Here is a 26,194-nt window from a genome sequence, read left to right on the forward strand (position 1 = left end):
CAAATTTCTCAGCATCCTCATCATTGTTCTCCCCTCATACTTTCTCCATGAATGCTAGAAATAGTTGCCTTTTCTGTATAATTTATGCCCTATTGAAGTACTTTTCAATCATCCTATTTGATACATCCTCATCAAAAATAAATTCATACCTATTAGACACACAATTCAATCCAGTTATGATAGCAAATTCCCTAGGAGTAAAACTAAGAGAGGTGCCATTAGCACAGATCAGAATCCTAGAAGAAGAACTACCCTTCACCTCAAGCATCATAACGCATCTGCACAATTGTGCTTGCACTACACACTGCTTCTTCTTCATAAAATAACCAAAAATATTATTGTCGCAAAAGTTTTTAAACTGTTCCTTGTTTAAAATTGCGTGTATGCTTCAATAAACATCATTGTCACTGTAAAGGATTTGAAACAACAGTAACTAAATCTTCTTGAGTTAACCCAAGACTAAAAGATGGTGCATCAGACACTAATTTCATATTCCTTATACCACTGTTTGTAGGTGTTTTTGTAGTGTGTTCATCCATTAAAACACAAAACTCTTAAAAATTAAATTTTCAATGAATTAAAGTAGGAAAAAATAAAACACTCACATGCAAAATGTGATTAATAAGTACCTGAAATATGGGAGGCAAATCCTTATCACATATCGTGCAAGAATCGTGCAAAAGACAATAAAATTGAGGAGAGAGTGATGGTTAATGGCAGAAAAATAGGAAAAAGAAATTTAAATTAAGGAAAGTTAAAGAAGAGTGAAAAGGGGGATTTTAGCACAATAAAAAATTTAGGCGTCAAAAAAATTAGGACCACTTAAAATAATGCTACATATGTTATAGAATGTAATTAGGAAAAAGTGTTGCTATTTTTCGTAATTAAGTACTTAAGTATGGTAACATATGTATTTTTCCCAATAATATAAAGGAAAAATTCAGATAGTTTGGAGCTTAATTACAAAGATCTCGATATTTTGCATAAAAACTGAAAATTCTGATTTTGAATCTGTCAAGATACATAATTAGCTTTCGATACATCTAATGAAAATGCATTTTTTTCCTTTGTAAAGATATATTATTAGCTCCTGGTAGATTTTTCTCGATTTTGAATCTGTCGAGATACATAATACATCCAAGATACACTTTTTTCTTTGTAAAGATACATAATTATCTCTCGATATTTTTTTTTTCAATTTTGGATCTGTCTAGATACATAATTAGCTCTCTATACATCCAACGAAGATATTTAATTAGTTGAGATTTTTGTAATTATTTTTTAAGGGTGGGGATTTGTGTAAATATGATAAGTTAAGGTGTATGTTTATGTTATTTTTCCTCTAATTATTCGTCATTTTTGAGCAACTTCTTTTCTTAGAGAATGTTTTTCGAAATACTTCTGACTCGGTATCTGATATTCGCATTGGGGCGCAATTGAATCCACGTTAGCACATTACGTGATCCATTTCTTTGGGTTGAGCTTCCAACTTTTTTTTCCATGTCCTGGGGTTTGAACATGAGAACAATGATTATAGAGTGAATCAACCTCAATCATCCCATTAGAATTATGTTGATTAAGTGAACCTTATACTAAAATTATACTATGTAAATGAAATAAAAATAAATTTGCGCTCATATAATTATGTTGATTAAGTGAACCTTATACTAAAATTATACTATGTAAATGAAATAAAAATAAATTTGCGCTCATATATATAAGTTATTGAATCTCCTTCATATAATTATTTTTTTATAAAAAAAATAAATCCTTTTATTTTAATTTCACACTCCGCCACGTAGTACATCCACCACCATACATTCACGAAATGTTTCTAATTTGCTTGATAGCAAAATCAATAGAAGGACGTATTGCCTGAAACAAATTATAATAAGTAGCTTGAGTTGGGTGGACTGAATCCCAAAACATATGATTTGAAGGTGCATCACATACAATTGATTTTGGATTGCAAAGAAGTGAAGCTTCAATAAGTCCACTTCCACAACATCCCATGGTAACTTCAGTAAATCCTACAAAATTTGAAATATATTCTTCTTAATTAATTAGGGAAAGCAAGATGGAAATGATATATATATTGAAGATGAAAGTTTTTTTTGTTTTTTTTTTCAAGCGAGCGCGGGGGGGGGGGGGAGGGGGTTCTACCTATAGATTAGTGCTTATCATTAAATAACTTTGAAAATTAAGGCCGACAACTTGCTACAATAAATTAACCAAAACTTACACAAATACACAAGTTATGTTTTCAATATTACAAAAAATCTCAACTCCCTAAACATATTACAAAAATCCCACATATACACTGAATGTTATGTATATGTCGGCTATGTTATGTATATTAATAGGGATAGAGAGTAAAGTAATTAAAAAAGTGAGAGAGAGTGTAATTACTTTTAAAAGATTGGTATTTATGTTAGTTATACAAAAAAAAATGAGTTTTCACTTATTTTCATCGTTATTGAAAATTTTATTTTACACGTAATTTTAATAGGTAATAGATAATCAAGACATTATTTTCATAAAATTATTTCCTTGATTACTTGGTTTTTTCTCTCTCTATTCCTTATTTTTAGAACTTGCTAATTCCTCTTATACACGTTTTCTCCTTAAACTTTTATTAATCCGAAAAAAATAATTATTGTACCCATTTTTTGTCTCAAAAATTTATCTTACCGATAATTTTAAAATGAATTAAAGTCATACTTGTAAAAATTTTTAGTCCCAATTTATTTATTGATATTTGGATTTTGAGAGTTAAACAAGTTAACTATTTATGTATAATTTATTTTACAAGTCTGTTAAAAAGTGATATATTTTACCGTCAAAATTAAATTAGGTTATTTTTTTATTATAACTTTTATAGTCCCAATTGTACGATCAATATTAAAAAATTCAATCTCAAAAAGTGAAAATTCTCATAAAAATTGAGACATTGAGACTACTATATGTAATAGAATAGTGATATAGCTTATGTTTATTTTGGTAATTGCTTTGAAAGATGATGTTACTAATTGATTCAAATTAGATGATGTTGAATAACGATAAAGTAGAAATTGACTATCAATGAAAAAAACATGATTGATTCTTTGTAATTTTAATAACAAAGTCATAGTGCTATATATATTTTAAGAAAAAAGATAAAGTGAATATAGAGTCCAAGTTGCCTCCTATAATAATTTTTCTTATTTATAATTTTAACATTAAAAAGTTAAAATAGTTAAAACTTACCTATAATAGGTTTTAAAGTACTCACTTGTGTAAAGAATAATTTTCACATACTAGTTAAACTCAATTAAAATACACTGATTATAGGATAGATTTTGTTTGTTGGTTGCAATTCAAGGATGTGTTTGGTAAGACAAATATGTTTCCTCTAAAAAACTTTGCCTAGAAAATCGAGAACATACCCAAGTAAAAACAATTTCCTAAAAAAAAAAAAAAATTTAAAACAAAACGATTTTCTTACTTATTTTGACGTTTGATAAATAAATATAAGAAATTATTTCAAAATTATATATATATTATTTATCCATATACTATGAGGATGGGATAAAGGGTGGGTGGGTTGGGGGGCAGCGACGGGTTAAGGGTAGGGATGAGGGTGGGGGTAGAGGTATTGGGTGGTGTGGAGTGGGGGCACGGGGCCAGTAGATGGAATATTGGGACTATACGATACAATCAGCATGAAATGTCACTTGCTATGCTTTTTTTTTTTTTTCTATTAGAGAAGCTAATTTTTCGATTGTTAAAAAACTTGTTTTTCCAAGAAAAAATAATTTGACCAATTAAAATTGAAAAAAAAAAAAAAAAAAAAAAGGAAAAACAAAACACCAAAAGCGTATCTAAGTAATAACAAAAAAAAAGAAAAAAAAAAATTGGGCCTACTCACCATATTTAATTGGAGTGTGTATCATATCATTTATAGGATTGTAGATATCTACGTAGAATACTTTTGTGCCAGGAATTTCCATAGTCTTTAGTAAATGTTGAAGAAGCAAGTTGTACTCTCTTGCAACGGCAGAGTATGATTCAATGCATCGGCGGGGTTGAAGTGCATTAATGCCGGAATCTATCGTGATGACCACCGGCAAGCACCCGAATGGTGGAACTCCGCCAACCCCGATCACTCGAGCTCCCTCGTTCATCAAATCCTAGAACAATTAACATAAAGTTTAGTATATATTATTAATATCAAAAAAGTTTACATATAAATCCCTACATCGTTATATTTCATTTGGAATTAGGAATACGCATAATCAGACCTATTTTTTACCTATTGAATAGATGCATGATTTGAAATTTTTAAAATTTAAAAAGCTATATCTAATAGAGAGTTTCAACCACCCTAGGTCATGTTACCTAGTTGTTAATGAAATAATAATTTAGAACAATGAAGTCTCAAATTAGATTTAAATTTGAGTGAAGACGAAAAATATTATGTGATTTCTTTCATTTGTCTAAGTGTTGGTAGACAAAGTTATCATGTACTTGTCCTGATGAGAGATAACAGATATTTCATAAAAATTAATCGAGATGTGCGACACTTTATGGGAAAAAAAAAAATTGCACTATCGATATATGAATCAAGTGGAGTTATGATAGCTAATCTCCACTTCTAAATGAAACAATATATAAAAGAAAGTAAGTCAAATAAATTGAAACGGAATAAAGAAAAAACTAGTGCAACATATATTTCTATGGTTGTGTGGATATCTACAAATTATTGTCGTAATTAAGTTGCAACACCTAACTCAGACCTTCCCTACTTCATAAGTAAGCATCAATGTTCTGCCTCATATTATTAATAAAATATATCATATCATTTTCCAAAAGGCCTTTTAAACCACTTCACCGCTATTGTACATATGCCATGAATATTTTCAACTTCTTTTACAAAACCTCAATAAATATAACATTCGCTATCCCAATCAAAAAATATTCAGATAAAATATTGTTATATAGGAAGAAAATATAACGACATTGATTTTGTTATAGCAATAAAAAAATAACCAGACAAACGATGTTATTATATTTAAAAGAACATATAACTACATTTTGTTATATTTTACCGTAGATATTTACGTACATTTAGAACAATCAAGTGGCTTTAATTGGTCATGCGATAGAGACTTCTTTGGACAAATTATAACGGTCATCTTCTACAGTAATATTCAGCATTTTATTATAATGATCAAATTCTTTTTGAAATTATTTTTTTTATATGTTCTCTATCATAACTAAAAATATTGAGACAAATATTAGTACTAACTTTTCACATTTATAAGAATCACGTGGCTTTAATTTATTATGTGATAGAGACTTACCTGAGAAAATTGAAGGAAAGGTTTTTTTAAGTCTTGAATAAAGGATTGGTGACATTGACAAACTTAAAGGGTCAAACATCATTAGGAAACTTGATTAAGTTAATTGTGCACTTGATTAATATTTTTAAAACTTTCTAATCTTTTCAAAAATACAAATCAACCCAACCCACACCTCTCTTCAATCCAAATTAACCACTCTCTTCTCTCTCTCGACAGCTTTTCTAAACTCTCTCCCAACCAACAGTTCTGCAAAATTTCTCCCTTCAACCTCAGGTGACAAATAGTCGGGCGAGTTCCTTTTCGACTTTCAACCGTCAATCGACGTGAAGACTTCTCCGGCAACAACAACTTCGAGTTCTTCGTCGTCCCATTTCCTTTTTCACAGGTAAAAAATTACGAAGAACTAGAGGAACATGAGCCAACTACTCTTCTAGTATTGAAATGTGGACTGAATAAATCCCTAATTTCTGGCATTGCTTCTTTTTGTTTTTGTACTGTTGATTCGAATTTGTTGGTGATTTTTTGTCACAGTTGATGTTCTTAGTGTGTGTGTATGTGTGATGTGGTGGTGTTACTGGGTTGATTTGTTGTTTGTCTTGGTAAAAATGGCGTTGCAACAGATGAAACATCTGATGTGACGATGAATACATCTAATGCAACAGATGGAAACATATGATGCAACAGATGAAAATCTGACGCAACTATGAAAATCTAATGTTACAGATGAACAATCTAACAGATCATTCATCTGTAGCGACAGACGACTCTTTTATTTGAAAAAAATCTAAACAATATTGATCCAACAGATAACTCATTTTCGAACAGATTAGTGATTGTTTTTATTCTTTCTAATGGTTTACTCATCCATTACAACAGGTCAGTTCTATGTTGTAACAGATAACATAGCTGGTGCAACAAATTAGTGATCTGTTTTTATGGTTCCAACGGATTATTCATCCGTTGCAACAGGTTGGTTATTTATTGCAACAGATAAACTACCTGGTGCAACAGATTAGTGATCTATTTTTATTCTTTTCAACGGTTTACTCATCCGTTGCAATAGGTTGGTTATATGTTCCAACAGATAACATACCTGGTGTAATAAATTAGAGATCTATTTTTATGGTTTCCACGAATCACTCATCCGTTCCAATAGGTCAGTTATATGTTGCAACAGATAACATACCTAGTGCAACAAATTAGTGATCTATTGGAACTGTTATATTACTCTTATACATTAATCAAATATAATCTATGTTATGTTCCTGTTAATTTAAGATAATATGGCTCCCAAAAGAAAAGAAATCGAATCAAGTCCAAGTAAAGGAACAAGTGCAGCAGCTCGGCTACATCCACCACTCTATGAGCTTGCTTTACAAGTGTTATCTGAATCAGGAGCAGAAGATAATGAACACGGGGAGGAAGAATCTTTCAAAAGAGATGATCCAAACGCTAATATCTCTTTCGCTGAAGATTCGGTCAAAACCTTCAGCATTGATCGCTATCCTGTGAGAATGCAGTGCGCTGGTGCCACAGATTTAATGGGTGATCTCTTGGTTAAGTCAGTCATGGGAAAATCTTTCGACGCCTTCAGAAAAATACTTTGAGAACAAAAATCGGATTCTTATTTCAGGGAAAGCTGCTTTGGGCAATATCTTGATTTGTCGGAGGACAACAATGCTCGTTTTCAGATGAAAATGGTATATGATCTTCTCAAGCACGGATGGATGAGGTATGGATAAATTACTCTGGCATGCCTATTTGTTTTGGTTGGAAGGAGTTTGCCATAGTTACCGGACTAAAATGTTATCCTCCTTCTCCTTCTCAAGTTATACCTAATCTGACCCAAAAAAACACCCCGCACACCAAAAAAGGCAAAGGCAAGTCGAATGATCATGATGACCTGGTGTCCATTATTGGTCTAAGCTTCAAAAATAAAAATCTAATAGAAACGTTGAAAGGTAAAAGACTTTCAAAGAAGCACAAGCAATCATTGTGTTTGGTTTGGTTTGTACATAATATTCTTTGGGTGAGAGACGTTAACAACAACATAAACCTCAGTTTAATAAATTTCTCCGAGGATCTTGAGGCATTTAACAGCTATCTTTGGGGTTATGAAAGGTTCAAAATGACTGTCGAATATTTGTTGACTCCGTTAACGCCAAAGACAATCAACTTATATGGCTTTCCATGGGCCTTCATGATAAATATCTCTTTTATCATGATATGATTCATCATTTTTTTATTCAATAATGCTTTTGATTTATGGGTGGTATGTTATAGGCTTGGACATTTGAAGCCATTCCTTATTTGAGACAACAAGTGAACTACCAGGAAGAAGTTTTTTGTCCAAGAATCCTGAGATAGTTGTCGGTCAAGACCGATAAAAATGCAAAATTTCTTGATCTTTTCAATCCCCCTAAGGAAGTAGTAAGTTCAATTCTAATCAAGTTTTTGTTTTAATTAATGATTAAATAATTTCATTATCATTCTTAATATATGTACCAATTTATTTTATATTGTCCATCCGTGGCTTGTTCCGACCAATCGAGAGTTGAAGATGCCATTTTTTCTTACTTTACGGTCTGTACAAACTTTAATGGACCCTAAGGTCGTTGATGGAATAAAAATGGAATTGTTTGGAGCAACAGCCATCACAAGAAAAATAATTTTGGAGGGTGGGCTTATTATTGTTGATGATGATAGTCGTATTGGTAGTGGTAATGGTGCTGCTGTTTGGGCTAATGATGCTTCTCTTATAGTTTTTTGAAACAACAAGCCATTATGATTATGATCATAATGATTGTACATATTTTTCTCTAGATTTTGCGACATCTAGCTAATGTTCTGCATGCAAATATCAAGACTGCAAGACGAAACATGATGGAGTGATTAATGCTATTAATGCACTAACTGCTTTTGTAAAGGAAATGACATCTAAGAGGGGTGTCATTCCATCAAAGAGGATGTCATATCCAGACACTCTAGAGATAAAGGTGTCTAAGAGGAGAAGGAAAGACACTTCCAAGGCATCATCAAACATCCAAAAAGGCAAAATTGCAATGTTTCTATCTTTGTTTTACACCGATGTTCAGTGTGCAAGGGCCACATGAGAGTAGCATGAGGTGGAGAAGGTGAATGTACATCATCTTTTCCAACAAAGAAAGTCACATATCTGTTTTAACAGATTATACATCTATTAAAAATTATCAAACAGATATACATCTGTTGCAACTGTTGTCTAACCTGTTACATCATATTCGTTATCTGTTTCAACAGATGAGTCTTATGTTGCAACAGATGGTTCATCTGTTCAAAATTATCGTACTACTCTGATTTACTTATTTGAATTTATCCCAATAGATAATCCATCTGATGCAACATAAGACTCATCTGTTGCAATAAATAGACAATTTGTTGTATATCTCTAATTAGCATTGACAATTTTGGCTTTCCTAGTGGAAGTCATAGTAGAAGCTAATGCTGAAGAGCATAATATCACAGTTGATAATCCATCAACTGCTTCCAAAGAAGAATAAAAAGTGGAGCCTGTCAGTTTGGGAGAACGAAAGAATTACCCGTTTGAAGGATTCAACATCTCGGACGAGGCTTCAAAAAAACTAACACAGTTGATCAACAACTATTCAGAATGAATTGTCAATGGGTTGTTAAAGCATCATGCCAGAAGGTACATAAATCAATTTTATAGACATTAACACATATAAATCATCATGTAGAAAATAAAATGACGAGGGCTACAAAGTGAACGAATCTAGTCTTAGTTTTGATATGTTCGGCTTTGTTGTTGCACATCTCTAAATGAAGAATTAGTTTTATTTGATGTCACAGCCCCAAACTTGTTGGAATGATGAGGTTTAAATGTCATACATATTACTATTAATTAATACTTTAATTAATTGCATCTGCGTAGTAAGTTTTTCATCACGTAATCCAAAATATTTGATAATATGTGCAACACATCGATGCCATTTTTTACTACCTCCGAAAGAAGGCCAAGTTGCAAACACAAGAATAATATAGATACACGATAGACAATTATTTATCCAAAGTTTACATCAATAATGCCTATGATGGGTATTTTCAACAACAACCGGAAGTTTTTCAAAATAAGGAATGCTTAATCAATATCATCAAAGGTTTTAGCATTCCGGCTGGCTTACCTTGGCATTTGGTCGATGAAGTATACATCCCAATCAATTGTGGTGATGAATTCCATTGGGTGTTGGCTATCGTTGTTCTATAAGAGAGGCGTATCCGAGTTTATGACTCGATGTCGTGAAAGAGACGTTCTGGGCCGCCGTCTAAGATACAAAAACTAGTCAAAATATTACCCACTTACCTTGATATGAGTGGCTTTTTGGACTAAAAGATTCGTACTGATTGGTCGATAATTGATGCATACCGGGATAAAATGGCTAATCCATTTGATGTACAATATGTTGAAGGAATTGCTCAACAAACCATTAGTAGCCTGTAAGTTTAAGTGTTATGATTTAGTTTCATTTCACAAATTTCACAACGCTTGCATGGACTGCAAGATATGGATTATCTATTTTTTTATAACGCAGGGATTGCGGTCCTTTGGTTGCCGCTTACGCCGAGTATTTGAGCGATGGATTACAAGTATCAAATGATGGACTTGATGCCGAATTACTCCACAAAAGATATGCTACTCTTTTATGAAAATACGGAGAAGCGAAAGCTCAGAAGCCGTACACAAGCGACATTAAAGATCCACGACGACCAAAGACAAATTTCGTAGCACCGAATGAAGAACAACTTTTCCATATTGATTAGATCCTTATAGCTTGAGTCCGTCAATGTAATAACCTATCCTCCTTGGTTTAACTTGTTGATTTATTTATATAGTAGATTGTTTGTACCCATAATGATTTTTTTTACATTTCATTTATTTGTTGAGTTATTTCATGTAATTTTCAAAGGCTTCGATTTATTTTATGTTGTCTATGAATATAATTTAAGCCTTAGTTTTAAACATGTTAATTGAAATGGAGTACTAGATTCAAATTAAATATCGCAACAGATAATACATCTGCTACAACAGACGACATATCTTATCAAATAGATTTAGACATATGTTGCAACATGAGATGCAATGCGTAGGTCATCTGCTGGAAATTATATAACAGGTCTTCCTACTTTTTTCATTTGCTCCAACAGATTACCGATCAGTTGCAACAGATAGATTATATGTTGCAACAGATCTTATATCTATTGCGATAGACAGACTGGGAACATCTGCATAACACAACAGATGACCAACCTATTCTAACAGATAATCAATCTGTCACAACAGGTACTATATCTGTTACGACAGATATAAAATTTGTTGCATTATAAAAGGTCATCTTGGCCAGACATAAAAATTATTGCTACTACATGTAAAGTGAATTGGCTTGAAATGAAAAATTATTATCGTATTCGTCTCCGTCTTTGTACATATTCTTCTTTATACACAGGCTCCAACCATTTAGTTAGTTCCTCATATGCCCAGACCCATTTCATCTTTCCCACAATGGCATTGCACATATTAGTTATTTGTGTGCCGGTCAGCAAACACTCGATGTATGCAAGTGAGTACGGCCCGCACGTTGCACCGGTTGTATTTTTTGGGAGATGAATATTCTTATTTTGACCTTTAAAATCCCATGATTCCTTCGTCAAGACTTCAGCAGGAAAATGATCCATCAGCTTACTCTGCGTCAACAACTTGGGCAACAACTCCAAGAGTGGCTGCATGTGGGTTAAAAATATTTTCTCGCTGAAGACAGATAAGTTGCAGTCATAAACCTTAATCTTTCCCTCATAGAGTAGTATCTAAATAGCGAGAAAATGTGTGACATCCACGTTCATGACTGCAAGGATTCTTTTTTCCTTGGTTCAGCTCTTGCCGTGTAGATATGGACTCTTCCCTCTAACATATTTAATCGTTTCTTCATCCCATTGGAACGTAGAAAATAACTAATCAAATTCTGGGCCACCGATACCAGCTAGCTCACGGAGAAAAGCGTACCTATTCTTGAAATTGTTGTAGAAGTTAAGGTCCATTATCCTATCAGCAGCATCATAAGCATCCGAGTACACTAATTGCCTGCCCCTCATGAGGCAGAGAATTTCATCAACTTACTGTGGTATAATAAGAAAATTTTTAAATAGGTTAGTAATTATAAAGAATAAAAATATGGTGGAAAGAATCTAATGCAGAGGTCTCTCTGAATCAGTTCACAGATGACCAAGCCAACGCAACTTATGCAACGAATATGCATTATGTTGCAATAGAATATCAAGTTGTTGCAACAGATTACACATTTGCTACATAGATTCTTCTTCATGGAGTAGATTGGAAGGCTAGATTAGCAAAAGTAAACTTACATTGTCCTCGTACCACACGCGTATATTAGTCATATTCGTGAAGTCTTTGGCGGCAAATGAATGCATGGTGTATTCTTTTTTAACCTTCGTCTTCATAAATTCTTTCAATTCCTTCTTCTTCTCCTTGCCAAGCATCGCGAATATGTCCACCTTCTTCGGTGGCCCCTGAACTTCAACAAATCTTGGAGCGTGAGGAGTTGCAATTTTTGCTAATTTCAGAACGAAGAGAATTTATTTAATTTGTATTCTCTTTCTTCTAACCGACACTATAGGAGTTCATGGCTCTCTCACCTCGTTGGATGGTATGACACCCCTCTTGTATTTCAACTCCTTGGCAGCTTCAGCAATAGCCTCTAGCTTTTCAAGGATTTTATCCTCTCTGTCCTTGCACACTTTACATTTGCAATGAGAATATGAGGGTGAGAAGGGGTGAGAGGGACCAATATAAGGGTGGAAGAGACCGGTGTAGGGGTGAGACGGAGGACCTGTGCAAAGGGTATTTTCAAAAGTATTTATTTTTTGCTGAGCACCAACATGCTCATAATCACGACTGGCAGCAGCATCAGGAATTTTACCATGAAAGCGCCAACATGCTCAATATAAATTAATGAATGAGTAAAAATAGTGATCAATTTTACCATGAAATCCCAAGAAAAGCCGTATAATGTGGTCATCTTTGGCTTTAGCTTTTTTAGTAAATATTCGACAGTCAAGTAGTAGCTGTCATATCCCCAGGAATAATCGTTAAATTTCCCAAAATCATCAGCAAGCGCCAACAAATCATCTTCTATGACTTTCCTGACGTCTCTTGCCAATAAAACGAAATGGACAAACCAAACTTAGCACAATTTCTCCCTATAGTGCTTTGGTATATTTATAATCTCGAGATCTGCCATCAAATCCTCCCCTCTGTAGCTAGGTCCAACAATGCCTAATAACTCTTTTTTTACCTTGCATTTGTTGGACCCTTTGTGGGGTATTTTTTTGATGAGAGGTTCTTCTGGAGAATCGCATCTCAAGCCCGTCACTATGGAAAACTCTTTCAATCCAAAACAAACTGGCATGCCACAGTAGTTAATCCAAACTTCATCAATCTTTTTTTCGCCCTACTTCGAACCTTCATCATCCCCCGCAAAGTTGTTCCTATGCTTGAGAAGGCCATATACTATGATCATTGGAAAATGGAGAGGGCGGGCCCCAAACAGCTCAAGAAAGTATGCAAAGCAACTCTTCTTAAAAAGTCCATCTATGTTTTCCTTCTTTATAATACTCCTAAGTTTGTTAAAAGGTTTTCCCAACTGACATTTAAGTACAACATCACAAAATACTATGTTAGGGCTATTCATCGACATCGCAACTCAAAACCCGTCGATACTAATAGTTTCGACAAAATTATGCTGGGAATTCAATATTATTTCATGCCCCATTGGTGAGAAGGAGTTATCAATTTCCTCAGCTTCATTTTGCCCTGATTGAGATTGTTCTGGAAGTTCCTCCGAATCTATCTGTATTCTAACCTTTTTTGTTGGGTGGTCAAAAGTTGATCCACTTTTAGTTTTTATTATTTTGGGAGACACCTTTTAACTACAAACAATAGAAAAACAAAAAATACATTACATTTGATGTCTGCATAATTTTTTTAAAAAAGGTAAGACAAATTTCAATAAATTATTCTACGCCACATTACAAAAAAAAATACTCCAACGGATAACCCATCAGTTGGAACAGATGGGGAATCTATTTGAAGACCTATTTAATATCTCCCAACAAATATTCCACCAGTTGCAACAGATGGATAAATTTTAATAAATTATTCTACAACACATTATAAAAAAATACTCCAACAGATAACCCATCAGTTGGAACAGATGGGGAATCTGTTTGAAGACCTATTTAATATCTCCCAACAGATCTTTCACCCGTTGCAACAAATGGACTACCACCACCACAACCAATGCCACCACCAATGTCACCAATACCAACACCAAGACCACCGACACCACCACCAAAAAACACAAATTTCGACACCACCAACAACATCTACTAACAATACCACAAACACCATCCAACAATACCACGATAGTCAATATAACACTGAGAAAAAAAATAGGGTTTTCTTGGGTGCTTCCTACTTTTTTAGCATCAAAACTCAAAATTGTTAACTCATAGTCGAAGATAATACAACTAAAAGTCTTCTTTTTCACCATTAACTAAAAAGCCGTATTTTTTAGAATAAAGAACAAATGTAGAACTCTTCTCTAACTCTGTTACCTACGAAGATAGAGAAAATAACGGATACAAGCGGGAACAAAGTCAAAAATAACAATTATATGTGGTCGTAAATAGGAAGAAAATCGACCTGTTTTGAAGGGTTGAGCAATATATTGAGTAGTTGTTATTTGTATTATTGAGAGAGAAAGAGACAAGAGCGAGAACTTCAGATTTGAAATGAAAAGTTTTTCATGCAAATGGATAATTTGTATAGGTTGATTTGTAATTTTGAAAAAGAATGACAAGTTTTGAAATTATTAATTTGGTCCGAATTGATCTTAATTAATTTTAATATTTTTAAAAGATATAGTTTTTAAAATATTGAGTTGATGAGAAATCATTTCAACTCGAAGTGATCGATCGATGTCTCAAGTTGGGATGAACGCAATACCAACTCCATGCAATTGCAAAGACTCAATTAGATTTGTAGTTGACACTGTGAGCTCATTTATTCATCCCTATTTCCACCTAAATCAATTTAGGTAATATCACTATCTTAACATTGAGTTGATGAAAACTCATTTTAACTCAGAGTGATCGATCGATGACTCGGGTCGGGATGAACACAATACCAACACCATGCAATTGTAAAGACTCAATTGGATTTGTAGTTGACCCTGTGAGATCATTCATTCATCACTAGTTCCACCTAAATCAATTTAGGTACTATCACTATCTTAACATTGAGTTAATGAGAACTCATTTCAATTCGGAGTGATCGATCAACGACTCAGGTCGGGATGAATGCAATACCAACACCATGCGATTGCAAAGACTCAATTGGATTTGTAGTTGACCCTGTGAGCTCATTCATTCATTCCTAGTTCCACCTAAATCAATTTAGGTACTATCACTATCTTAAATTGAGTTGATTAGAACTCATTTCAACTCAAAGTGATCGATCGACGACTCGAGTTGGGATGAACGCAATACCAATACCATGTAATTGCAAAGACTCTATTGGATTTGTACTTGACCCTGCAAGCTCATTCATTCATCCCTAGTTCCACCTAAATAAATTTAGGTACTGTAACTATCTTAACATTGAGTTTATGAGAACTTATTTCAACTTGGAGTGATCGATCAACGATTCGGGTTGGGATGAACGCAATACCAACACCATGCAATTGCAAAGATTCAATTGGATTTGTAGTTGACCCTGTGAGCTCATTCATTCATCCCTAGTTCCACCTAAATCAATTTAGGTACTATCACTATCTTAACATTAAGTTGATGAGAACTCATTTCAACTCAGAGTGATCGATCGACGACTTGGGTCGGGATGAACGCAATACCAACACCATCCAATTTAGGTAATGAAATCTGTTGGAACAAATGACTAAGTTGTTAAAAATTTCTAACGTATATTCACATCTATTGCAACAGATTACATGTCTGATTTATTTATCAAATGGACATATGCATCTGACGTCAAAGATGGCTGAGCCGTTGGAATATTTAAACAGATATTGTTATTTATTGTAATAGTAGATATATTAGATTTAATTATCAAATGGAAAGGGATTTTTAAACAGATATTTGTATCTGTTGTAACAGATGACTATGCTGTTGGAATTTTTAAACAGATATTTATATTTGTTACAACAGATGACATATCTGTTTGAAATTTTTTTTTCAATTTTAAAGTAAGCTTCTATCCGAGTAGATAAAGTAGTAAGTACTAGAAAATGTGGTAAAAATGAAGAGTTTCTTTTTCTTGGATAACTCAAAAATATGTTCATTGAGTAGTCTTATCTTATTTTTTCAATGTCACTAGTCTTCCTCGTTCCCCTCAAATTATTAATGAATATTAATTAATGAATATTGAAACCCATGTCTACGTACACGATACATCTAGAATTATCTCATCTCTCCATAGCTTCAGCCCTAAATTTATTTTATTCATCTCTCATCTTTTTCTTTCTCTCCTCTTTAGGTTAGGGTTATCACAACTTTTTTTCTCTCCTCTCTTTTCTCTTCTCTTTCTCATAAAGATCCTTTCGAATCTAAATCGATCCATATCTTTCCTCGACTGAAATTATTATTTTGATCCCCTTTTGATGTTAAGGTATGGTTCACTATTGCTCTTTCATTCTCGTCTTCGTCTTTGCAAGTTATTTACATCTATTTTTACTTAATTACCATTTACCCATATCATATTTATTTAAAAAATTTAAAGGAACTTTTAAGTTTTGAATAAACGAACCAAGAATTTTTATTACAATATGCGAAAAAAGTATTCTGTTGGGAGAAATTTAAAAGCCTTGTTGGCAGTATCATTTTTTTTTGTATGTATTTTATTTGTTTCTTTGTTGTTTATGCTGTTATTGATGTTGGTGGTGGAGTTGGCGTTGTTGGAAGATATAGTGTGGTGTTTTTGATGGTATTGGAACAAAGGATGTTGCTTCTTTGTTATTGATTATGTCGTTGATGGTGTTGGAACAAATGTTGTTGTTTCTTTGTTGTCAATATTTTTTATTTGTTGTTTCATTTCTTTGTAGTTTATGCTGCTGTTGATGTTGCAACAAACGGAGCAACTGTTGGAACAAATCAAACCACTAGCAAGGCTGGTTTTATGTATTCCAATAGACTCCATATATGTTGCAATAAACTCCACATCTGTTGCAACGGAATGCACATCTGTTGCAATAGACTCCACATCTGTTGTAACAGACTCCACATGTGATGCAACAGACTCCATATGTGATGCAACAGACTCTACATCTGATGCAACAGACCCCACATTTGTTGAATAATAAATAGTGTTCTTTCTATAACATTAATTTTTTTCTCTTTTTTGTAGATATAAGAAACTGACAGTTGATCAAATTTTACCGAACCATCGCAGTAGGCTGCAGTAAGGATGGGTTCGGAGGAATAAGTTACATGCAAATGGAACCCCTTCATATATGGGAGATATGTATTACTGATAATGTTATCATGGAAACACACATAGAGTACACTAATTTTGTGAATGTTGTTTTTACTGATTAGTCATAGATCATTCAAACAAGATATCTATAATTTTACAGTTAAGTTTGGTAGGTCCGAACTGATAAGATTGAGGGACCATAAATATAGTTCTGATACACTATTAAAATTTAATGTCGGTTATTGCTCATGTTTATTTGTCAAGCATAGTGAATGGATCTAGTTTTGGTGTCATTGTAGAGAACCAATAGCGATTGGACTAACTTTTAGTATGCATTGGACCCTTAGAAGGCCTTCAAAGCCTAGCACTGCATCTAACAAATACGAAAAACCAATAGAGTTATTGCCCTAGCCCAAATTTATATCGTTGGGTTGCTCGGGGTGATGATCATACGCTAGAAGGTGTGGTAGGAGAATGCCTTCGAGGGAAAATGGGTGGTTGAAGAAAGACTATATCATCTGAGAGTTAATTGAAGAAGAGACATAGGGTAAAAAGTGTAACTTCTACCGAATCTGGCCAATGGAAATTATCTTAAAACATGAGAAATCTGAATCAAGTACAAATATGAAAGTGTATCCGGTAATGTAATTTCATTTGTTGTCTCTCTGAAAGAAAAATAATGCAGATGGACACTTTGCTAGGTAGATGTGACTAGGTAGCGTTGTGAGATTATTACCTAGATAGAAAATAGGAGAAGACCAAGAAAGTCTCCTTAAGGGAATCAAGGGTTAAAATGATGTACATTAAGTCTAAAAAACTTGTGTCAACAACAACTGCAGTTAAAGTAAGGAATCTAAGCAAAGGCCTCAATTTTTGAATTTTAAATTCCATCTCATGCCTTCTTATTTGTGGTTCCGATTAGGTCCACTACTGTTGAACTGACCGGAACCACAAACAAGATTAAAAAGTAAATTGAGTATCATTACTTTCTTAGCAATATGGTTATAACAGATTGTGTTTTCTTGCCTTAGAATATTTTTAACATTCCTTGAAGAAGATAAGATGTTTGTTGTAGTATGTGAATCCCGATAATTTTCAGCCTTGCTGCTCTGGATTCAAGCTAGTCATTGCCGTCTTCGAAGTTGGTCAAGAGTTCCTGATCTCTCGTGAGCTCGATCAAGAACACTACCTTCAAAGTTTTGGCATTAAAGAAGTCCTTCAAAATACTTTCTTCAGAAGCCTTAAAGGATACATGGAGGGTCGTTGTGTTTGTTTTTTGGTCAAAATGTGTTGATGCACACTCAAGATGTGGTCCCAAAAGTTAAACAACACACTTTTATCGAGCGTTGCTCAATGCATCTTGCTTAACCAATTTGATAAATTAATAAGCAAAGAAGTTACATAGCATGTGATCTAAACCGACTCTACCAAGCCTATCAAACGTTACGTAACTCCAGGCTCATGACCCTATCAAAAAAATTTGACCTAGTTATTGCACGAATCCAACATTCTCAATCTCTCAGCCTTTTTGTTGATCTCTCTTCTCCTAAAATTGCATAGCAGATATCTTGTCATCTATATTGACCAACTTTGAATACGGCAACGACCAGCTTGAATCCAGAATAAGCAATCTGGAGCAGCAAGCTTGAAAATTATCAGGATTCACATACTATAGCAAGCATCTGATTTTCTCTAGGGAATGTTGAAAACATGCTAAGGCAAGAAAACACAATCTGTTATAACCATATTTCTAAGGAAATAATGATACTCAATTTGCTTTTCAATATCGTTTGTGGTTCTGGTTAGGTCAACAGCAGTGGACCTAATCGGAACCACAAATAAGAAGGCATGAGATGGAATTTAAAATTCAAAAATTGAGGCCTTCGCTTAGATTTCTCACTTTAACTGTAGTTGTTGTTGACACAAGTTTTTTAGACTTAATGTACATCATTTCAACCCTCGATTCCCTTAAGGTGGCTTTCTTGGTCTTCTCCTATTTTCTATCTAGGTGATAATCCCGACAACGCTACCTAGTTGCAGCTACCTAGCAAAGTGTCCATCTGCATTATCTTTCTTTCAAAGAGACAACAGATGAAATTACATTACCGGATACACTTTCATATTTGCACTTGATTCAGATTTCTCATATTTTAAGATAATTTCCATCGGCCAGATTCGCTAGAAGTTACACTTTCTACCCTATGTCTCTTATTCAATTAGGTCTCAGATGATATAGTCTTTCTTCAAACACACATTTTTCTTCGAAGGCATTCTCCTACCTAACCTTCTGGCATCTGATTATCACCCCGAGCAACCCAACCATATAAATTTGGGCTAGGGCAATAACTATATTGGTTTCCATTCTTGTTTGATGCAGTACGAGGCATCAAAGGTGTTCTCAGAGTCGAAGCACACTTAAAGTTAAGTCCAATCGTTATTGGTTCCCTGCAATGACGCCAAATATTGATCCCTTCTCAAAACTTGACATGCATAAACACGAGCAACAACCGTCAGTAATTCGTAACGGGATATCGGTACCATCTTCATGAGGCCCTCAGCCTTATCAATTCAAATCCATCAAAATTGATGGTACAATGCAGGATCTTGTTTGAATGATCAATGCCTAATCAGTTAAAAACTGCATTCACATAAACATTGTACTTTGTGTATGTTTTCCCGGTGACCTTATTAGTAATACTTACTTAACTCCCACACATATGATAGTGGATCCATCTGCACGTACCTTATTCTTTCTAACCCATCTTTGGCTTAAACTGAATAAACAAATGACTAGCAAGTTGCAATAGATGCCACACATTTTGGAAAAGCAAACTGATATATTCATCTGTTGCAACAGATTGTCAATATGTTGAGTTATCTGACAGATGGAATATATTTTATAACAGATTAATCATCTGTTAGATTTATTTTAAAGTATTTTTCTTTTCTTTCTAAAATACAAGAAAAAGTTGTATTTAGATCCATTTTTTTTAATTTACATATTCGAAAAGTCACCAGTTTTATTTAATTAAGTGATATGAATAGTCGTGGCTTTTTGTTTGAAGTTTCCTCCAGCCTCTTTTCCATACTCTCACTCGTTCATTCTACTACACTTACAATACAAATATGGATGATCTAGATTCGTACAAAAAGATTCATATCAAGTCCTTGTGGGAACTTCAAGGGCAGTTTGACGAACTCCAGAGGGATTTGGCCAACTTCGGAGCAAAGCTGAGGAGGGCCCTACTGCTTCCGGATGAAAAATGTCCGATTGACAATAATAATTATAATAATAGTAATGATAATAATAATAGTAGTAGTAATTATAATTAGGTTATGTTTTTTTTCTTTTAGCGTGTGTGTGTATTTTATTTTCCTCTTTTTGTATATCGGATCTACCCAAGGGATTCAAAAATATATGTCGACGAAGGTTAATCTGATGCGACAGATCAATCATATGTTGCAACAGGCAGTTATTAATTAAAATAAGGTTATTGTTATTGAAAGGGGGAATAAAGACGTGAATTTCCGATTATTTAATATGAAAAACGGTTCGAAAATAAATACGTAATAAGGAAATAAATGATAAACACAATTTACAACCATAGTAAAAAAATGGTTATTTAATTTTAATAACCGGTCGTGACTTTTTGTCAAAAACACATAGATTCAATAATGTTGTTGATGCATCAAATTACCCATCTGTTGTGGCTGATGTATCAGTTGTTAGAAGAAATCAAAAAAGCTATTAAAACGGATCGTCCATTTGTTACAACAGATGGAATATCTGTTGCAACTGATGGTTTACCTGAAGCAACAGATATACAATTTGTTGCCAGAACTCAATAAAAATGGTTATTAATTAAAAAAACGATTATTGAAAAGGTATTTTTTAAATTTATATAGTAAAATAGTTAGCAAATTTGAATTAATGATATGATGATAATTTTTTTTTAAAAAAAGGATAGATATATGTTGCAACAGATATATTATCTGATGCAATAGGTTCTCTCTATTGTTGCAACAGATGATATATCTATTATGTGTTGTTTGATGCAACAGTTATAGAATCTGTTGTCGCAACTCAATAAAAATGATTCTTGGAAAGAACTAATTAATAATAATAATCTGAAAAGTCATGACTTATCACAATATTTTTTAATTTAATTAAATCATGACTTTTCACTGTAATAAAAAATATAATTAATAAATGGAGGTGAACAGTTTGATTATATGTTGCAACAGATAGGTTATCTGATGCAATAGGTTTTATATTTGTTGCAACAGATGATATATCTGTTGTCAGGATAAATTATTTGATGCAACAAATATATAATCTGTTGTCACAACTCAATAAAAATGGTTCTTGGAAAGAACTAATTAATAATAATTTGAAAATTTATGACTTATCACAATATTTATTTTCTTAATTTAATCAAAAATGTAATAAATGAATGGAGGTGAACAGTCGTGCCTTTTTGCCTCTCATTCAAATTCAATCCTCTATAAATAGGTCTCTCCTTACTCAATCGTTCATTCAACTACACTCTATTTATTTATTGCATCTCGTCTTTCATATTACACCTGCATTTCCATCACTTTCTCTTCCCTGACTAAGGTAAGTTTCTAAGTTTTTTTCTTACCAATTTGTTGTATACGTTGTATTACATTCGGTTATTCTTAAGATCTTTACTTTTGATTTTAAGTTTTTTGTCAATTCACACGTGTTCTAGATTATGGTTGACCCAGTGTGGGCCAATGCTTTTCTGCAAGACGCCGTAAATGAACTTCGGAATCAAGTTCGTGACCTGCAATAGAAACTGGGAAGAGTTAGAGCAAGAATGCTCCATGAGATTCGCAGGCTGAGGGGGATCTTGCTACTTCTGGTTGAAGATTGACCGGCTGGCAATGATGATGATGATGATTATAATAATAATAATAATTAGATTATTATTTTTCTTAAGTCTATTATATGTATTTTATTTATTTTAGTTTAATAAAAAAATTATATTTGATCTTCGACATTTTAATTCATATTCAATTTTCATTCTGTCTATTATCTTCTCAACAAACATGTCAACGATTGGACGTAAAAAAGAATAATTTAGAATCCAGTAGCAATAGCAAGATTTATTTGTTGGGTTTGTCACATAGGGGCTGATGTGTTGTTCAAAACAGATTACTCATATGTTGCAACAGATAAAAAGTTTGATGCAACTGATAATCAGTCTGATGCAACTGATAAATAGTCTGTTTTGACAGATGACTAGTTTGTTGTTTGGCTTTAACGTTTTAATTCGTACACCCTCCGTCTCAAATTACCCGTCCCAAATTGAGATGCCACGTTGATTAAGAAGAATAATTAATAACATCTCTAGTTTACGATAACCCACTGATCAGTTGGTGGGATAGTAGACGTGTTTAAAATAACATTATTTGTTATTCAATCAATATTTCATAAGAGAAGAAAGCTTTTAATGTGGGCCGGCGTATAGTTGCCCAATTAAATGATGTTTCCATTTTAATTTGAAGAAAGAGCGATTAATGCAAAGAGTAAAACATGATTTTTTTTTAATCTTTTCTTGATTAATGAAAAAGACTAGTAAAATGAGAAATCAAATTAGGAAATTTGGGATGCGTAATTGGATGTAAGGAATAATTTTGAATCCAGTAGCAATAGCAAGAGTTGAAACATATTGGTTATCTATTGGGTTTGTGGCAGGGGCTAATTTGTGTTGTTCCAAACAGATTAATCATCCGTTGCAATAGATAATTAGTCTGATGCAACAGATAAACAGTCTGATGCAACAAATAAATAGTCTGATGCAACAGATTACTCATTTGATGCACTAGATGATTGATCTGTTTAAATTGTGGGCACTTATGTTGGATTCATGGTCAGGGTTCTATCCATTATTGAAAAAACAGCAGTGTAGCCAGATGACAAATACGAATAAAAATCATAATTTTACTTACCAAAGTCTCCTATGAAGTAATGCCAAAGTGGAAAGTGATGTAGAAAATAAAATTTGACCTAAGAAATTGGTCAGAGCAGTAGCACTGTACCACCACCACCAACAACAACAACAACAAATGGTCGACAAGAAGAAGATGAAGATGATAATGAAGTAGAAGATGATGATAATGAAGCAAAAGATGATAAATAAAGCAGTAGAAACAATGAACAACAAAAATCGCTAAGAGAGAGAAAACAACAATAGATGAGAAGAGAGAGAAAGACGTCTTTTTTTCTCTTTGTTTCCCGTTATATTAGGTAAATATTGAGATCAAAGTGTAAATTTAAAAACTTGTGGGTTATTTTCAAACTTTTCCAACTTTCTTAATCCTTAATAAAGTAATTGTCACCTCCACTCAATAATTAAGACTTGTGTCACTTACACCTCATTTTAAAAATCTTTTGTCACCTATAGCCCGAAGCCCCGACTTACCTTGATAAATTGTTGAACCATTTGCAGCAAGAACTGTTGGTATTCAGACACCTTATAATATTTTTGTCTTCTAAATGGAGTGTTAAAATAGTTCACAGCAAAGTCATTTGTCCCTGCACTTATGATAAATGCTGCTTTGCTTATTAGCAATTTTGTCTTTTCTTTTCCAATTGAATTTTCAATTCTCCTTTTGTATTCTTTAAAATATTCCATCTGCTTTTCCATTGTAATTACATCCTGCCATTATAATTAATAATCAAATCAATATCTAGTAAAAAAAAATCAATTGATAAAAAGGCCATAATGACGGTAAATCGAACTTATATAACTTTTACAATAGTTGGTGGTTCACCATTCATGGTCTAGCTTTATTTATTGTTAATGTTTTTTTAAATTAATATTAACAATATATCCGATGATAAATAATATTCGAATTATGATGTTTAATTTCTTGAAAAATTAAGTGATTGCTCTTCCACAAAAATAAATGCATTAACCTCTCTCTCTTAATCCTAACGTTTGGAACATGATATGACGCTTAGTCTTTATCTATGTATATCATTAGTAGAAAAGGAAAAGCCTTTCAAGAGAAAATAAGTTTTTTTTTTTCTATTTTCTAGTGTTTGGTAAGTTAATAGAAAATATTATATAAAGAGTTATTATACAAATAATTCAGATAAATACTATGAAGTGAGTATAATTAGGGTCGGGATCAGGGTGAGAGGTGGTTGGATGGTTAGGTCAAGAGTGATAGTGGAGGTAGAGTGTGTGTTAATACAGGAGACAATCAACGTATAATATCACTTATAGAATTTATTTTTTTACTTTTACGATTAACAGAGAGGTCATTTTCCTGATTCAATGCTACGTACTTTATAATTTTTGAAAGCTTAATGTAGGTAGTACAAGTTTAGTTGTTCGAGGGAAATGTACTTACAAAAATTTTCAATGCAACTATGGTTCATGTGTCATAATACAACAGAGTACTTGTTCTTCCTTTGAAATTCTGCAAGACTGCTGACATTTAAATATGACACATTTTCTATTCAGATTACGTCAAATTAATTAAAAGATTATTTTTTTTTATTCATTTTATAAAAAGACAAAAAAATCTCATTTTCGTGAATTTTTGCCACTATGCTACAACCACCCTTGTCTAAAATGGACAATAATCATCAACTTTATTTAAGGAAAGTCAATTAACATCCCTTCACTGGAATATCGAATCCCTTTAGTGATATTTTGATGCTTTTAAGTTTTATGCATCTATTTAAGTTATTCAATTTCTTAGTTTTCAATTTTTACATACAAAATTGGGTAATCTAATCAAGTTTACCTAATAGTGTAGAATATTTTGTACATTAACAATGCACAAAATTTAAACTCTATTTTTAATTCAATTGATTATTTTAATTCAAATAAATAAAAGAATAAATGTGAAAGACATACGAGTAATTGAGCAGTGAGAGGGTCAAAGCCGGAGCTACCAGAAGCGAAACTAACTCCGGTCATGAGTTCGTCCAAGCTAAGACTTGGGTCCAAATAGGGTGGCACGAAATCTTTAATTCCAACATATGAAGCTGGTACAAATATTGATAGCATCATTAAAATTATATAGTGACAGTATACATATATATAAAAAAAATTGCAATATCGAATAGATAACACAGTTAAAATTTTATTTATCTCCTCATAGCCATGCAATGTCTATTATAGCTTGTTAATTCCGACCACCAGTTTCAAAAGTATTTTTTTTTTTTTAAATTTCATGGTTGGTCAAACACCGCTCATAAAATGAAGTGAAGATCAGAATACTTCTTAAATGATCTGATAATGCAAAAATTACATTTTTGAATGTACAATTAGGCCTTTCTATGATGACAACATGTCTATAATGACCAAATCTTCCTTTAAAACGATTTCCCATGTTATATAACCATTAAAACATATCCCGACAAACAATGTTGTTATAGAAAAGTTCCACTGAATATACCTAAGTAATCTGTGACGAGGCGGCCATTACTGAACCTTCCGGTGGGAATATGGTTGACAAAGTCCTGTCCATAGGGCGGGAAATTGCACTTTGCGAGAGTACTTATGTAGTTGTTGTTGCCAGGATCAACAGTGGAATCTCCAAACACAAAAATAGCTGAAACGGAATTGTTGAATGGCCTTTGCAACTTTTTATAGTTATTACTATTGGTCAATGTCGTTCGAGCTTGAACTACTCTATTTTGGGATATGATGATAATGAGAAGAATCGGCAAAAAGAGAATAAACTTACAAGGATAAAGCATTGTGACTTGAAATAATAATGAGAGGGAAAAAAATGATGTTTGGGTTTGTTGTTGTGTTGTGTATATATATAATGAGGGGAAAAAAGTTGTGTGTTGTACTATTAATAGTTGTGGACCACTAAACAAATTAAATATATATTTTAGGACTCCATCATCTTTTGGACATGATCTCTATTATGATTTGAATTTAAGGTGGTTTGAAATTGAAATTTATTCTACCATGCAGTTTGAATCTCATAATTATGAACATTATTAAGATTTTTCCAATTATTGTAATTTTTTAATGAGCAAATCATAGTTCATAACAATGTATATTACCCTATTAGAAGAACTTTTTAAGAGGTCACACGTTTGAAACGGTCTCTTGCAGAAATGCAAGGCATGCAAGGTTGTGTACAGTAGACCTTATGGTCCATGATCCTGAACATAACAGAAGCTTAATGCACCAGCCTGCCTTTTTATTTTTTTACAACATTTTTTGATTGAATTTAAATTCAATAATGGAAGAAATTAAACATAAGTATGCTATAGTGCAACTATTTGAGCTGA

At 33.0% G+C, this 26,194-nt stretch overlaps 1 protein-coding gene across 1 annotated transcript; it reads right to left on the reverse strand.

The window, feature by feature from the left end:
• Positions 1 to 1,692: 1,692 nt before the first annotated feature.
• On the reverse strand, positions 1,693 to 25,692 carry LOC107856460 (GDSL esterase/lipase At5g45960). Its single transcript, XM_016701468.2, has 5 exons — positions 25,342 to 25,692; positions 24,798 to 24,928; positions 23,349 to 23,585; positions 3,908 to 4,169; positions 1,693 to 2,030 (listed from the first exon to the last, which is right to left on the reverse strand). Exons 1-5 carry the CDS (start codon positions 25,643 to 25,645, stop codon positions 1,822 to 1,824), a joined length of 1,143 nt encoding a protein of 380 aa, XP_016556954.1. The 5' UTR covers positions 25,646 to 25,692; the 3' UTR covers positions 1,693 to 1,821.
• Between the last annotated feature and the right edge of the window lie 502 nt (positions 25,693 to 26,194).

Source organism: Capsicum annuum, chromosome 10, assembly GCF_002878395.1.
Source record: "Capsicum annuum cultivar UCD-10X-F1 chromosome 10, UCD10Xv1.1, whole genome shotgun sequence".
Taxonomy (NCBI): Eukaryota; Viridiplantae; Streptophyta; class Magnoliopsida; order Solanales; family Solanaceae; genus Capsicum; species Capsicum annuum.